This window comes from Camponotus floridanus, unplaced genomic scaffold (genome assembly GCF_003227725.1).
Source record: "Camponotus floridanus strain SB8 unplaced genomic scaffold, Cflo_v7.5 scaffold11, whole genome shotgun sequence".
Taxonomy (NCBI): Eukaryota; Metazoa; Arthropoda; class Insecta; order Hymenoptera; family Formicidae; genus Camponotus; species Camponotus floridanus.
This window is the reverse complement of record NW_020229226.1, coordinates 3,346,838-3,365,023: the sequence shown is the minus strand read 5'-3', so window position 1 is coordinate 3,365,023 and position 18,186 is coordinate 3,346,838. Positions and strand designations below refer to the sequence as shown.

At 26.9% G+C, this 18,186-nt stretch overlaps 2 protein-coding genes across 5 annotated transcripts; one reads left to right on the top strand and one right to left on the bottom strand.

Moving 5' to 3' along the window:
* On the top strand, positions 1–4,550 carry LOC112639469 (probable cytochrome P450 6a13). The gene is made up of 6 exons (XM_025413491.1): positions 1–95; positions 2,207–2,579; positions 2,812–3,337; positions 3,580–3,801; positions 3,978–4,229; positions 4,343–4,550. The coding sequence occupies exons 2-6, from the start codon at positions 2,247–2,249 to the stop codon at positions 4,513–4,515; spliced, it is 1,506 nt and encodes a 501-aa protein (XP_025269276.1). The 5' UTR covers positions 1–95; positions 2,207–2,246; the 3' UTR covers positions 4,516–4,550.
* Positions 4,551–5,472: 922 nt separating this feature from the next.
* LOC105252100 (alpha-tocopherol transfer protein-like) lies at positions 5,473–16,898 on the bottom strand. Of its 4 annotated transcripts, none has more exons than XR_003123468.1 (12): positions 16,793–16,897; positions 13,211–13,384; positions 12,368–12,533; positions 11,970–12,074; positions 10,510–10,651; positions 10,281–10,391; positions 10,075–10,180; positions 9,543–9,695; positions 8,230–8,639; positions 7,928–8,142; positions 7,459–7,702; positions 5,473–7,054 (listed from the first exon to the last, which is right to left on the bottom strand). XR_003123468.1 is itself a non-coding variant. In XM_025413091.1 (8 exons), exons 2-8 carry the CDS (start codon positions 13,335–13,337, stop codon positions 9,544–9,546), a joined length of 909 nt encoding a protein of 302 aa, XP_025268876.1. In that variant the 5' UTR covers positions 13,338–13,384; positions 16,793–16,897; the 3' UTR covers positions 9,408–9,543. The 4 variants fall into 4 exon arrangements, 1 of the variants encoding a protein (XP_025268876.1); XR_003123469.1 differs by lacking the exon at positions 16,793–16,897 and adding an exon at positions 13,790–14,288; XR_003123470.1 differs by lacking the exon at positions 9,543–9,695 and having other exon boundaries at positions 16,793–16,898.
* Between the last annotated feature and the right edge of the window lie 1,288 nt (positions 16,899–18,186).

The window sequence follows — 18,186 nt, the reverse complement described above, 5'->3', positions numbered from 1 at the left end:
AGTATCATTTCCAGTTACTTCGTGACAAGTTGATCGGCTGAGATAGCTCCAAATGTGTCAATTGCTGTAATCGTCCATTACGATACCGCATTCAAGTACGTCATATTTATTATTTATCATTTATTTGGGTATTATCTATCATTTGTTTGGGTATTATCTATCATTTGTCTTCTGAATCGCATATAATGAAATATTTCGATTATCATATAAATAATTAATATAACATTTTCAAAGATTTTCAAAAGAATTCAGCAATTTCAAAATGTATGTCACACACACACACACACACACACACACACAGAGAGAGAGAGAGAGAGACACACACACAGACACAGACACATACACAGACAGAGAACGTCCTTAATTTTTGTATTTCAATCACAGATTTCTTCGCGAAAATCGTTCATTTGACGATAAAAAGAATGTGAATTATTAATAGATAATTGATTTCAAAAAGTGATGCAATGTGTCTCCATTTATTAATTTACATACAATAACAATGACGTGAGTTTGACATTTACATAAGATAAGAATGACATGAGTCAGATATGTTTATATTTTGAAATGATAAACGATACTGATTTTATTATCATCGCATTAATACGATTGTAGCAGTATGCAAATTATTATTTTGCAAGCACAATATTAAAACACATGGTTCAATCCGAAACTTTATATAGAGTGTATGGTTCATTATCTTAGGAACTTTTCTACTTATGTTATTTACGGTCTTGCTCACTTTATCTCCACTTCGCTATTAATTATAAACATACATGCTCGACAGCATTTCTTCGCGATTTTATGATATAGTTTTATGATATTTTATGATATTGATATAGAGTATAGTATATTAAAGTGAAGAAATGAGATTTCTCATTCGGTTGATTTTAACGTGGCAAATTTGTGCTAAATAGGCATAGAATTATATTAATTAAGACTATATATTTATTAAAAGCATAAAATAAAATTTTATTTATTAAATTGAAAGGAATTAGGCTTTATATGTATTTAAACAACACGACAAGAAACTAGCAAATAAGAGCCAACGCGGATGGTAATGCGTAAATTTTAATTGTTCGCGATAATTTAAACAAGCACGAGACATATGCATATGTTTCACTTGGTGCATTTACCAAGATATAGATTCTCATTTTTGAGAATTCTATAAATCCTCTTTACCCCCCCCCCCCGCCCTGAAGAGATGTAGACGAGAAAAATATCAGGGCCAAGTCGCTGAATCGGGAATCGAACCCGAGTCTTTCGCTTGCCGAGCGACTGCTCTTACCACTGAGCTTTTCAGCCCCACACCGATATCCCCCTCATTTATTTGTTTATATCTATGGAAATAATGAAACGCGATCTTTTCAGCTCCGCGTGAATTAAATAAATTGAAAGGAATTAGGCTCTATATGTATTTAAACAACACGACAAGAAACTAGCGAATAAGAACCTTTTAATTTATTTAATTCACGCGGGTCTGAAATAATCGCGTTTCATTATTTCCATAGATATAAACAAAGAGATAAGGGGGATATACGTGTGGGGCTGAATAGCTCAGTGATAAGAGCAGTCGCCCGGCAAGCGAAAGACTCGGGTTCGATTCACGATTCAGCGACTTTGCCCCGATACTTTTCTCGTCTACATCAGTTCAGGGGGGGGGTAAAGAGGGTTTATAGAATTCTCAAAAATGAGAATCTATATCTTGGTAAATGCACCAAGTGAAACATATGCATATGTCTCGTGCTTGTTTAAATTATCGCGAATAATTAAAATTTATGCATTACCATCCGCGGTGACACTTATTCGCTAGTTTCTTGTCGTTTTATTTATTATTGCTTATCTTTAAATTACATTAATAAATGTTCAATACATTAATAAGTTTTAAATAAACTTTAAATAAAAAATAATTTGCATGTCATAATATAAATGCGTTACATTTTACGAAATTGCATCACCCTTTTCTTAACAACTTACAAAATTACAAATTGTTACAAATTTTTATAATTTACAAATTATTTACACATATCTATAATTGACCTTTCGATTATTCCGATATCGCAAAAACCTGATTAAAAAATTAGTTATAATAAATTTATGCTCTTTGTTAAATATGCATTTAATGCTTATCAACCTTTTTATTAAATTTTGGATTTATTGAAATAGATTAACAATGAGTCTTTATGAAATATTATTTTTTCTTTTTTAGCAAACATTGCTGTAAATAATTGATTGGCAACAGCAGAACAATGGGACCTTTTGAAATACTATGCGGTATTGCGGCTATATTTCTCGCTGCTTATTATTATTTTACATCAAACTACGATTTTTGGAAGTCACGTGGCATTCACGGTCCAAAACCGATACCAGTTTTTGGTAATGTTAAAGACGTTATGCTTAATAAAAAGTTCGCAGGAGAGTATTTAATGGATATATACAATGAGTATAAAAATGAATCCATGATTGGAATATTCACAAGAAAAACACCTGTTCTGATTGTAAAAGATCCAGATTTAATTAAGGATATTCTTATCAAAGATTTTTCTAAGTTCGCCGATAGAGGACTTCCTGTCAGTGAAAAAGTATGTAGATAATTTAAATTTTATTATAATATTGTAATTATATAAAGATGATAACTTTACATATATTACGATATTTTCCAATAATCAAAATTATTCAAAAGATTATATTAATTTTAAATAGCCTTAAGTTTTTTCAACTATTATTAAATTATTTTTAATTATTATTAAATTATTATAATTTAATGAAATTGATAAATTTATTTGACTGTAATTGTTTTCTATTATATCGTAGGCTGATCCACTGTCCCAACATCTTTTCGCTTTAGAGCCTAAAAGATGGCGACCTTTAAGGATAAAGTTGTCGCCCGTTTTTACATCTGGTAAGCTAAAAGAAATGTTCTCTTTAATATCGGAATGCGCCGATCATTTTGAACAATATATTGAGAAATTGGTGAGCAAAAACGAGCCTATAGAATGCCGCGAGGTAACGGCAAAATATACGACCGATGTAATCGGTACTTGTGCATTCGGCATCGAAATGAATGCTCTATCAGACGAAGACAGTGAATTTCGTAGGATGGGAAGAATGGTCTTCACGCCAACCTGGCAAAATATTTTACGGATGAGAATAAGACAAGCCCTTCCATGGCTCGACGAAATGCTCAGTTATATCCTACCACAATCGGAGGTCAATCAATTTTTCACACGTGTTGTCATAGAAACTATGAATTATAGAGAAACAAATAATGTCATTAGGCATGATTTCATTGATATGCTGCGCGAGTTAAAAAAGAATCCAGATAAAGTGGGTGATATCAGTAAGTAACGACTGTATATTTTTATGAAAATTTTCTGTGATATAAGAAAGTTTTAAAATGATAATTTTTTAAATTTTTGACAATGTTTATGAGTTTTTGTATATATATATTTATAGATTAATAGTAATATATATTAATATTATACGTTACTTGTAGCTTAATAGTAGATTACTCATAATTTGTAATTTTCGATGTAATATTTAAAGAATTAAAATTAATTGTGAAAAAATATCGTTTTTCAGAGCTGACCGAAAGCTTGATAGCTGCTCAAGCGTTCGTATTTTTCCTTGCCGGTTTTGAAACTTCATCGACGACTATGAGTCATGCGCTTTACGAATTGGCATTAAATCAACAAATACAAGATAAGCTACGTGAGGAAATTGAGCAAGAATACACTAAACACGGTAGCAATTTAACATATGAAAACGTAAAAGAGATGAATTACTTAGATAAAGTTTTCAAAGGTACATCATTCAAAAAAAATAATTTAATAATTTGATATTAATTTTCAGTAGCATTATAATATCAATAATTTTATTGCTAATAAATTTTAATACATATATGTACACATTTCGATAATTTATACTTCACAAACAAATTTTCAAATAATTCTTCCTTATATTATTTTTAATATATGCAGAAACTTTACGAAAATATCCACCAGTGACATTTCTTATGCGACGATCGACATCAAGTTATACTTTCGATGGTACTACACTTGATATAACAAAAAATCAAAAAGTATGGATTCCGATTTTCGCGATTCATCGAGATCCGGATATTTATCCGAAGCCAGATACTTTTGATCCAGAAAGATTTAATGACGAAGCAATACAAACCAGGCATCCGATGCACTATCTACCTTTTGGTGATGGTCCAAGAAATTGTATTGGTAAAGTGATATACGTATATTTAAATACATTTCTTTCAGTTTTCTTTGTTTTGTTTTTACATGTAATATTATTTTAATCGAGAAATTTTTTTTATAATTTTCTTTATTTTCAGGTGCTCGCTTTGCTGTTTATCAGACAAAGATTGGTCTTATCAAGATGCTACGAAATTATAAAGTAGAAGTTTGCGATAAAACGCAAATACCCTACATAATTGAGCCTAAAACATTCCTATTAGCACCAAAGGATGGAATACACTTAAGTATAATTCAAATTAATCGAACTTAATTTAAGCTTTATTAAAATTCTTAAGAAACAATGGTGGAAAAATATCTATAAATTAGAATAATAATAACCATATCCCGATAACATCAATATATTTTAATAATATTGTTCCTAATATTGTTATCTTGTTATACTTTTTATAGTGTATATAATATTTAATAATTTGATTTAATTAATTTTAATTTATATTGTTACATACGTAATATGGATATAACCTGATTAATTTTAAGTTTTAATTATATGTATACATTGCACATAGAAAGTGAACTATGTAATGTAAATATATAAAATATTGACAAATAATGTAAAACAATTTGTATGCAAAAATATTTTTTGTAAATAAAAATAATAAAATGTTACATAAATATGTTATATAAAATATATTAAAATGCATAAAAAATATATATGTTGTACATAAAAATAATTAAAAATTAAATAAAACTAAAAATGTTCATTAATGTTCTTTTTACGAAAAATATTCATAATTATCTTTTGAATTAAAATATCTAAAATAAAAGATCTTTCGTGAGTTAATATATCATATTAAAACACTATACACAGATCATTTCTAAAAAACTATTATGATGTTATTTTTAATTTTTAATTAAACTTCTACGATATTTATTGTTAAAAGTAATATAATAATTATGATCAAAGATAAAATTGAGTTATATTTAACTAAGACGAAATCGATTACGTTAATTTAAACCTTATTTTTTAAAATCTTCAAGAAGTTTTACTAATGTATAATAACATAAAAATATATATGAAGAAGTATGTTGAAACATTTTTCTTTTCCGATTTTAGAACATACAAAAATAACAAAAAAAATAACAAATTATATGCATATTTTCGACACAGATTTAACATTTTTTTAATGTGCGAACATTTTGCGATAATTAATATATTATTCATCTCTATAATTAAAACTACAAAAAAATCACAAGACACAATTAATTAAAAAATGTATATAATAATAATTCGCTATACCTCTTTTCGAAATAATGACTTATCTTTTTACTCTTCGAGATTTCCCTCGTTAGCTTTCTCAGCTATTCCGGGGCCTCGAATTCTTTCTGTATTTTGTGAAGAAGGCTGCGGAAATTATGAAGAAGCTGGCCAGATCTCACTTTCTGGGTATTCACTTCTTCTATTTCCTTCTTCTTTCCAAATGGACAGATCAATGCAATCATCGATTTCTCGATGTTTGCCGTGCCAGGATCTCAGAATGAAAGAAGATGAGCAAAGACGAGGCTCTCACACTTCGATCATTATGGATTGGTATGCGCATTATATTAGTTAAACATTTGCATGCGTCAAATTGAGGGAAACAAACTTTGCCTTTAATGGCGGCAGTTCAAATTTGATTATCACTTGTTACAATTTTTCTCCTTTTATACAACAAACTAGTGATGTGTGGAGCGTAAAGTAATCGTCAATAACTAATTCAAATTAGCTTACGGCTATGTCACATACCAATACGTCAAACATTAATTACAATTTAACTAATCCTATGAAGATATTTTTGTTATTACCTGATTCTACGTATCATTCATACCTTTCACACATATATACATCAATATTACTAATAAAAATATACGCACACACTTACTGGAATCATCATTAACAATAATTCAAAAATAGTTTAGAGAGAAACCAAACACATACATAATATTATGTTTTCTTACTTTTTGGAACATTATTTTTATCACTGTAATATTTTCGGAGATTGCGACGATTATAAATGCCTATTTCCCTTTATTCATTTTGATGATCAACTAATAAAAACGCATTTTCATCAATATACTGAATTATTTTATATGAATCTTCAAAAAGATGAAAAAATTTGTCAACTACCTTATCAAAGGCATTGGAGAGATGTCTTATCCTTAACAGAACCAAATCTCTAACTAATAATTTAACCTTCAAAATATTCTCTTATTGCTTTTTACGATATTTGAAATTGTTTTTAAGTTTTCTCTTAGCCATCGTAATGAGATATTGGTGCGAGGGTTTTTCGTTTTCCGGAAATTGAATAAATTTGAGGATTTCATCTTGAACCGATTTACTAAAGTGCAATTCATAAGGTATGAGACCTGTACTCTGATAGATTGTAACATTTAATGAATTTTCGATTGTTGGAACTAATTCCATTTTATATTGTTTTTCCGCAATGTCCTAAAAAATCGACCCAATTCGCGCATCATCCATTCTGTAGGATTAGATTGAGGATGCCTAATCGATCTATATAAAACTTTTTCATATTTTCAGCATTTAAATGTGCTTTCCATAATGCAGACGTGAATTGACTACTATGATTTGATAAAATGCGCATTGGCTGTCCATATTTTGGAATAAACCCATATAGAAATTGGCATCCTGTTAATGTTTATTAAACCATCATAGCTCCATAGAATATTTATCTCCATGGTGGAAGTCAGATAGACATTTATTAGGGATCCATTAAACCGTCATAGCTCTTTGAGATGTTTACATCCACGATGGAAATCAGACAGACATCCATTAAACATTTATCCTACCTCTATAATAAATACCTTCTTGTAGACGTCTATTAGACAATAATTATGGATAATAGATTTACACATAAATAAATAATATTTAAGTAGATAATTAATATTATTAAGATTAATATTTAAGTTTTAACATTAATGGAAATTTAAAAAAATTATAAGTAAAAAAAAATTTTCAGCTAATTTTTCAAGTACATTTAAACATTTACAATTTAATATTTTTATACACATTTTTAATTATTTATAATTTAATTTATAAATAAAATATATTTAAACTGTACATAATTATATAAATTAATTGTATAAATTTTTATATTTTAGGTCTATTAATATAATCACCCAAGATTTATTAGAAAGAAAACTGATGAACTGATAAAAAAATGATAAACGTCCACAATTAAAATCAAATACATACTTCATATGGACCTCTATTAGACATCTTTAACTGACATTGCGTGGATCATTAATAGAGGGCTCATGAAGCCTCGGTAGACGATTGATTTATGTTCTGCGGATCATTAATAGAAGATTCACAAAGCCTCGGTGAACGATTAATCGACGCTCCGTAGTTCATTAATAGAAGATTCGCGAAGCCTCAATGGATGACAAGGAACCAGGTTCTTATAGAAAAATTAGAGCGATAAAAGTTGTATCTTCGTCTGAAAGCAAAGAAGAATCATGCACAGATGTAAATTTACTATTTCCTCCCTCTCTTCCAAAACGTAAGTACACACACAAATCTATTATATCTATTTATGTTACATACACGATTTATGTTACATATACGAAATTTATATTTTACATTTTTTATATTCATGTTTTATTTTATATTAAAAGGTCAGCGATTCTGCGATAAAAGTACAAAATAAAAATTCACTCCTTACATGTTCTCGGAAATTTGTTAAAAGAAACAGCGAATCAAGCAAAACAAAGCAAAAGGTTTCAAATTCGAACCATCAATCATTCTTGCAAGGTATATTTGTTAAATCTCTTTGTAATAATATTGTGGCGTCCCTGACGCTCGCCACACCGAGCGCGATCGCGGGAAGTGCTGACCAGCGTAGTGAAGTTGGCGCAATCTCAATTATAATTAATGCCGCTGAAAGGCGCGACAAATTAAGATTATTTTCTCGCAATTGAAAAACATTGGAAAGTGTATTTATGAAGATGCGGCTGACTTTTTCACCTCTTGTAACCTCGCAGAAATTAGCTTCTAGCTATTTAGCGAAATTATCTTTTGTCCTATTTGAATACCCTCGTGGTTTACCTTATCTCCGAGACCTTCCTGATCCCGAGATCTCCGAGACCTTCCAGATCCTCAAGATCTCCTTTATCCCCTTTTTTAATATCCTGTAAGAAATGATATTATAAGTTTTATACGTTTATGCGCAACTTTACATGCAGCAACAAATTGATAGTATCATATATTAATAAAAGCTGATATATATGTGAAAATTGCGGCTTCAGCATGGTACATGTCCTTCGAAAGGTTTCAACGGGCCAAGGGTGAATTGCAAAGGGCGGTCCGAGGCCATTTATTATCCCCATTAACGTGCTTCTGACCTCACTGTCTACTCCCTCAGGACTTGAACATACCTATAACATACAATCCCCTTTCACTCTCGACAATGCTGCCCTTGTCTCACATTCGAAATATAGTCGACAGCATCGATAGTTTTAGAATTATATGTTCAATCGTGTTTTATCGAGCGTTTGTCTGTTTCGCAATCACGACAATTGATAGTAAAATAATTTATAATTACAAGATTCAATATTTAATTGTTAAAAATAACATGTAAGGGGATTATTTTATTTTATAGCTAAATGATGCTTTTCAAACATGGGTTTTTAAAGAAGAAGAAGAAGAGTTTCTTTAAGAAAAAAAAAAGATGTATAATAATTATTAAAAATATTGCAATAACAATTTGTATATAATATAAAATTACGATGATTACACACACACACACACACACACACAATATAAATAATAATTTTAAATATAATTGCTGCTAAAAATATAATTATCATAAATATATATAAATTATATAAATATATTTTATAAATATATATATAAATTATATAAATATATTTTTAGTGGCAATTAAAAGTATTTAAAGTTATTATTACTATGCACGAGGTTATTATTATCAATGTTATAGTAGCAATAATATTAAAAATAGGAATCTCAACTATATTTTTTTTTATTATGCAATTATTGCCTTTTTTCAATGCATCTTTTTGTGTAATTTGACATATACTTATCATTTATTATGATAATGCCTAAATAATCTCCTACTTGTATGCTATAATTTTTATTTTTTACGTACAATGTCAATATAAAATTTATTTTATTTTATGAATATTAATATTTTTAAGAATTCCTTACATTACATATAACTATTTAGTAAAGTTTAGTATAACTATAGTGTGTGCATATATCTGTATGTATATATCCGATAACATAAATCTTATTATCTATATCTTTAAAATAACATTCACGTTAATCAATGTCTAATTTTCGAAATGTTCCAGAAACTCCGAATAAATCGTCCCGGTTTATTACAGAATTTGATCGAAGAGATTCGTTAACTTTAACTTTTTCTTCCCTCAGGAACCATTCTCTTCGTTCTATCAATTTTGCTTTCCACATATCTGAAACAATATCAAAGAAATTTGAACATCTTTTAGTATATGTTTTACATTCTAAATATATAATGAATATATTTATTTGTATATAAGAAAAAATGTTTTAAATATACATATACAATATATACACACATATAATACATATAAAATAATTAAAGGAATTCTTAGGTTTAGATATTTAATTAAAAGAATTTTTTGTGAAAATAAAATAATTATTGTTAAGCTACATGAAAATTAAAGACAGATAATATTTTTTATTACATATAGATTAATATTCAAGTGAAAATGTTATCATTTATTTTTAATATTTCGTTTTAAATATTTAAAATCGAAATAAAGTCACTGATAAAAAAACATATTTTTAAAGAAGTAAAGAATATTGTACCTGATAAAATATTCAGTGATGGTTGTTCACCGCCATATTCTACTGGTAAAAGAGATCTTGGTATAATCCCATATATTGATTCTATTCCGGACGTATGAAGATGTATCTAAAATATTATAATTGCAGTTAAAACTGTATAATTATTCCAATCCATATACACATGAAATACAAAGTTTCTAGTTTTAAATTATATTCGGTTAACATACTCGGTTAACAAGATTTGCCTTCAATACTGATTTAACTACTGTCAATAAGACATCAAAAAAACTTGGTGTATTTATCACATGAATTGCTTTCATTCTTGGACCGTATGATTCCTATATAGATTGAATAATAAAAATTAATTTTTGTAAAGTATAATTATATGTATTAATTTTTGTAAAGTATATATTATATGTATAGTATATACATATAAGAAATTTTTTTCTTAAATACCAAAACAATGTTGAATTTTTTTGCTGCAACTGGTGTATACTTCAATACATGACCGAAAGTCAAATTGGTACAATCGTAAATTATAATTTCGGAATTAACTATATCCTCCTCTATGCGTGTCTCCACTATCATGGAGCAATATCTGTAATATTTAAAAAAATAGTATATTTTTATTGATTTTATCTTGATATTTTTACAAAGATGAATAAAAATTTGTATAATATTTATATTTTGGGTATATGTGTATATGTATATAGTTATGTAGGTGTATATATATATATATATATATATATATATATATATATACACCTACATAATATTATTGATATTTGATTGATATTATATATATATATATATATATATATATATATATATATATATATAATATCAATCAATTATCATCCATCAAATCTATTAAATAATATTATCTATTAAATAATTAAATAATTTGTTGCCGAGTTGATTCATTTAATAAAAAATATAAAATTATCTAATCTCGAGATGTTGTATAAGAATCCGCACGAAAAAAAGGCCAACAATTTTTTCTGCATTTCCTTTTTTATCTCATTTTATCAAAGTTATTGATTTTAGCTTTTCCTTTCGATGTGTACTGTTGAGGGTAGTGGAATCGTAGTAGACTAGAGGAAAAAATAGGGTGTGAAAGTATCTTGTTTCTATCTCATTATCGATAATAGCAAGCACAAGAGAAAAGGACTTGCATATTTAACTTACACAAAAAGAGAGGGGGGGGCAAAGAAAGAGAGAGAGGGAAGAGAGAGAGAGAAGATTTTACAGATCGTGCAGAATAAAGCGAAAGATCGATTGTGATTGGATCAGCTGGATAGCGCGACCCTGTGAAATTGAAATCGCTTTACATAATAATGTTACATAATAATTTCGTCAGTAAATAAGAGCATCGCGTGAATCAATATAAAAAGCTTGTAAAATGTTGCATACAGCGCAATTTCTTTCTTCCTTTCTTCTTCTTTCCATCGTTAATTATTGTTAATTATTGTGTTTTTATATCCGTGCGTGTCCTCCCTTTTAATTTATATATCTTTTTATAATATTATATTATATTATCCTAAATATAGCGTTTTTTGAGTGTGCTTTTACAACATCTCGTGACTTGCGCATAAATTCTTTCATAGTTATGCACAATCGTGGAAATGCATGATAAGATTCAATAATTCATAAATTTAAAAAAATATAAGAAATATAAAAAAATATAAGAATATATAGTAATTTAATAAAATATAAGAATATGTAATATGTTCATGCTCGCATACGCGGCAAGAGAAATAAGTATAAAAAAGTATTTATATAAAATATTTTTTTATAAAATTAAAAAATTTCCTGTTGCATTAATATTGTTTGTTTGTTTGTTGTACTGTGCATGTATAATACTGTTTTGTTTGCACATATTATGTATATTACGTTTAACTTGTAGATATACGTACTTCATAAAATCATATAGATCAAATACAGAACTGTCGGTATGTAACCACCGTACCATAGTGATTCTATAATTTTCTGGTGTTAATATTGGTAGGGTTACAAATTGTCTGAAAGAAATAAAGAAATATTTGTAACAATACCTCTATGAGTTTTCTTTTTTTCTCTTCTTTTTTTTCTTGAATCAAACATAATCGATCTTAAATGATTGAGCAAAAAATTAACTATGTATAATAATTACGTATAATTATATTTGTGTGTATATTATTATATTATACTATTATATAAAATTGCGATTAATACTTCTAGTGATATAAAATGTTTTTATGATTTAAAAAAATTTTTAAATATTAATATATTATGCAAGAATCCGACAACTTCGAAGTGTTATTTAAAGACTTACATATATGTATTTACTTTAAGCACACAGTCGGCCAATGGGTCACGAGTTGTGAAAATCTCCGGAATTAGATTACGAAGAGTATAATGCAAATCCAAACGTTTCTTAACTTTTTCTAAATTAAATTTTGCACTGTAAATGTAGAACTTTAATCGTTTTTCAGAGATATCTGTGAAGTATAAAATAATGTTGATTATTACATACGATATGCATAAGATTTCATGAATGAAAGAAATCATAAATAAATATAAACAAATAGATTGGAATCCTATTATATTTGTCAATATATATTACAAAGATGTAACATATTAATTTTGTGAATTATTAATAATTAAACACGTAGCTATGAGATTTGGAAAAGCAATAAAATAATCCACTTTGTGGAAATTATGCGCACAAAAGTTATATACGTATACTAGATATAATAAAAATTAATATTTTTTTTATATGACATACAGTAAAATATATATACGTAACATAAATATAAATGTACATATTAATATTAATTTTAAAATAATTGCCATTTTATATTCTATAATGATCTTGTATGTTGAATTGTTAGTCGGTTATTATTCAGGAGATAGGGGACGATTCATAACATATAATATATATTTATTATAATAAACTAAGAGAGAAAATATTGTTTCTTAAATATTTAATATTTGATTTCTGATCAACTAATTCTTCGCGCATAATTTCTCCTTTTATATAAATTATGTGTATATATATTTTAATTATATTTTTATCAATACATTTACGAAATATGCTCTTTAGATTTGAAGATGATATGTAATAAATTGACTAATAAGATCTTACTTTTTTTTCTTTAAATTTAAAAATGCAAACCTTCAGGAAGATGAATTTGCTGCTTCAACCATTGTCGAAGTTTAATCAGTAGCTCTTCTAGAAGTTGTTCGTTTCCTCCAGTATCTTTTAATATTTCTTTAAATGAAGGCATTTCTAATTTAATCATCTTTATGGTGGTGTTTATTGTCCTTCACAAAATTAAAGAGGCGCAATCTAAAATTATTACATATGTTATCCATATGTATAATAATTATGAATATATTATTTTCATCGTTTTCTTTATCGAAATGTTAATATTATTGAAGATAATTATTTTTAACATATAACTTTAAAAACAATACAACTAATATGAATTAAAAAATTATGTTAAAATTAATATTAATTTACATCCATACATGACTCGCTGAATTTTTTTTTCATTTAATGAGGTAAAACGAAATGAATTAAAAATTGAATTAAAGATATTTTTGCAATTAGAAATACGTGCATCAATTTAATGTATATGTACATATTCATATGTTGAAAAGAGAATAAAATATTTATATTATTTTATAATTATAGATTATTGATAGGTTAATATTAATTATAATGTTGCTATATCTATGTACGAATATATACCTGTGATCCGGGTAGTTTAATCAAAAGGTGGAAGAGAAGACAAAGAATTACTTGACTATATTTGCTCCACACACAAAAGAGTACAAAAAAGATGTAATTTGCAAAAGAAGGAAAGCGGCGAACAAATGCTATGCAAGCAGGCCACTGCCTTGCAAGTACCGAGAATAGTCGATTCAGTGCGATGAGGACTATTAAAATCGAAAAAAGCGAAAATCTATTACTCGTTGTTTCTCGTACAGCGCGGTTTTAGACTGGCGGAAAACTTGAAGTGATGGACACGGCATCGGGTGCGTGGTTTTATACCGTCCTTCGAGAAGATTCTCGAACGATGAAAAATTAGTTTTGAGTTGAATCAAAGAAAGCAAAGAATTTTTTCGAAAGTGAGCGGTCGCTCGTGTTTGTTATTTTTCCGAGTCGGCTGAGATTCGAATTCGCAGCGAAGCGGTCCGCGCGGTCTCGGAGCGGGCGCTATCTACTACACGCGAAATCTACTGCGCGAATTATTATTCGCGTTAATTGGCGGTCGGATATTTCGTTTGATTTTGAACAATCTATGTTTAATTTAAATGTACTTTAAAAATTGCAAAACTTCTTTATCTAATTCTTTATTCTGATTGGAAGAAGAGTTGCAAAAGAAATTTCATTAATTTTAATTAATAATATAAATAATATAAATAATATAAATTTTAATTAATGAACATTATGGAAAAAGATGCAGAAGACAGGCAAAAGCATCTTATGTTGCTGTGATGTCCGATGAATTGTTTTATTGTTACTTATTGTTATTTTTTTATACTTCCTATTTTTTCTTTTTTTCCTTTTGCTGTCTCGTTTGGCTTCATCTACCTATCATTTCACTATATATGTACTAGTGCAATTTATTCCCATGTAAAATTACTATCGCGTGCATCGGTTTGGTTATAGTATCGTGTGCAATTATGTAAAAACTATGCAAATAGAAATTGCATAGAAAAATGTATTTATAATGCCAGAGAAGGGTAACGAATAGGTCGATCACGGATAGTTTCGGAGAAAAAAATGAAAAGATAAGAGGAGAAAATTTCACTAAATCATAGAAAGAGATATGATTATAATGAAAAGAATTATGCAAGTTACATAATATGTAATAATATATATTAAACGAATTAATCATCATTTAAAAATCGATTAAAATCGATATTTATTATTTTTTTCTCTTGTTTAAAATATTTATTTATACATATTAATATTTATTAAAGATCCAAAGAGCAAATGATTAAAATAATCCTTGATTATTTTAATCATTTGCTCTTTGGATCTTTAATAAATATTAATATGTATAATTATATATATATATATATATATATATATATATATATATATAATATGTATAATATTATATAACAACTGTTTTTATATTTCCATTTTTCCTTGATCACTGTTTCGTATCTCTGTTTTTGCTTGATTAATGATATTATTTCCAATGATATTATTAGCAATCATAATTTCTTTAAGTATGTTTATTCATTGAAATTCTGATCACAGCCAGTTAACTTGTAAATTTGATGCGTAAGTTGCTATCTCATGATTTAGTGATTTATATCGTACATATGTTATCTAATATGACAAAGGTTAGGTCGGCTTGCAACAATATATCAGGCTATGGCATTGGAAGGTTTTAATAAGAATATTTAAATAAGAAAAAAACTGCTTCATACAAATGTGCAAAATCAGGAGTGAAGCAATTTAGTTGCATGTTCTTTAGAATTATGTGCGCTCGACAGATAAGATAAGCTTGTATTAGATTTCTTGCTCTTAGATACATATTTATTGTTAGATACATATGATGTTTTTATATTCTTAGCTCTATGCATTAAAGCATCACTGCGTGCAAATGCACGACAAAAGGCGTATACATTCTTGTATTATTTTATTTCAGAAACTTTGTAAAATTTTGTTTTAGGTTTAAATTGATGAATTTTGCACTTATTGTTAAAATAGAGAGCATCTTAAGATCGTTATGAATATTGTTTGTTAATATTAATCGTTTTATTTTTAAAAATGTGAGCGAATGTGAGTGTTTATCATGAAATATTTGAAAAGTAATAAAATAAATAAATCCATGTTTATGTGTACGCAAGAAATTTAGTTTTAATAAAAATATTTCTTAAATGTTAGATATGTTTTGTTTATAGAAGAAGAGCTTAAACTAAAAGTTTGTATAAAAAAACTGATTAGTACTATAATTGAAGCTCATAATAAATTATTGGACTAATTGTTACAAAGAATGAAACTAAGATAGATATAAAACAGAAAACAATTGTTCACTTGATAAGTTTTAATTATAATGACTATTTTACTTTTTTCTATTGTTTCTAAATAATTATAAATGAAATTTAAATTTTTAGTTTGTATTCTTTCTCTTTTTTTTCTATGTCTTGATTTTATCATTCATAAAAATTTTAAAATTTTATTAGAACAGTGTTTAGTCTAATACACATTCTCATTTTACTTGCAAAATATTTATGCCAAATATTAATATTTATGCCAAAACATAATATTTATGCCAAAATGTTTTCTTTATTTAAACATTTCAAATAATTAGTATAAATGAGAATTTGTTTTTTTATTTTTGATATTTGATTTCATATACGGAGGATGAAGGAGAAATTTATTTATTTATGTGATTTAAAAAATTTCAACATAATTTGTATTATGTTAAATATAATCAAAATTGCTGTTTTTTAAATGTTATTTATTACTTTATTTTTACTTTAAAGTGTTTTAAATGTACATGTTTTTAATATCATCTTATTTGATTTTATCAAGTGACATGTCATATCGAATTCTGCGATATTTGATAACAATTTGACCAATTGGCCATGTTTTATATTTCGTATGAGTCATAGCTGTTTGTTAGCGGTCTAGATATAACATGTAGAAATCTGTGTTATATATATATTTATATTGTCAAATTAATCAATATCAAATACTTCTTAAAAAATAAAATTATTCAATACATACAGTATTAATATTTATCCAACTAGCACAATAGATGAGTTCCGCGATGACACTTATTTCCGATATGAAGCAAACACAGCACAATCGAAAACTACTGTCCTCATTGCAAATTGCGGAATTTATATTGAACGTATTCTTTATGGTACGTCTTCTTTCTCTTATTAATCGATGATACGTTATGTAAGTGGCAAAAAAACTGACACTAAAACTATCGATTGGAAACAGGTTATAAATATAAACAGAAACACTGTTATAAATATAATGAAAAAAAGACAGAAATATATAATATTTTATGTTGAATATATAATATGTTTTTGTCATTTAATGTGAAATTACAGATTATTTTGGAAAAAAATATGTATATAAAAAAATAATATATTTAAGGAAATTTTATTTCGCTGGTCACTTTTTATTTTTCTTTCTCTTTTTGCATTGTGAAATTTTCATGTAATTAATTGTTATATGTAACACTTATTTGCTACTACATTATTTTACAGGGAGATTGAATAAAAATTTTCTGTGATTTCTATTTTAATCAATTTCTTTATATAGACCAATTATTTAAACATTATTTTTGGTTATTTCTCACGTAACCTCAAAATATTTTTATATACATAAGAACACAACATATTACATGCTATAATTGAAATCGTTTAAATCAATTGCGTTTTCTGACTTAAACCTATCTTAATTTTATTCCTTCCAATTCATTTGTATTTATTGCTATTATTATTTTTCCACAGATATAGCATCTCTGTATATAATTTTGATTTATTCTGTAAAAAATTTTTAATTAGAAGTTTCTTGGCAAAGCCGATTAATGTGGTTCAATATAAGATGTAGAGTATTTAATATGATAATAATTTGGAGATAGGAATAAAGTTTTTCTTGGTAAAGTGATTAATAGTCGATAATATTACACTAATGATTACTTATTCAATGTCAGAGAAGAGAAATAATCATATTTACAATATTGAAATAATCATATTCATAAAACTTGTAGAACCTGTTGCAACTAGAAAAAATTGCATAATTAAACTTTTGTAGGCGTTTTCATCTTATCAATTTCGAAATGTCATGTTTAACTTTGCTCCATCTGAAACATCTAATTATGAATAAGTAAGAATGTTTTATATACGCTGTATGACATTAAAAAACAATATTATATTAAATAATACATATTTAATATTATATTTTTAAATCTACCATATACATTTATAAAAAATTGTTGCATTTTATTATATAAAAAAGTATATATATATATATTTTTTGTCATTGTTGAAATACACCGTGACACATATGAACAGAAGCTTACCTTGTAGCAGCTAATGTAAAAAGTATGATATTTGGTATGGTAGGCTTGCTAGAGAAAAATATATTGCTGAATATCGCAGATG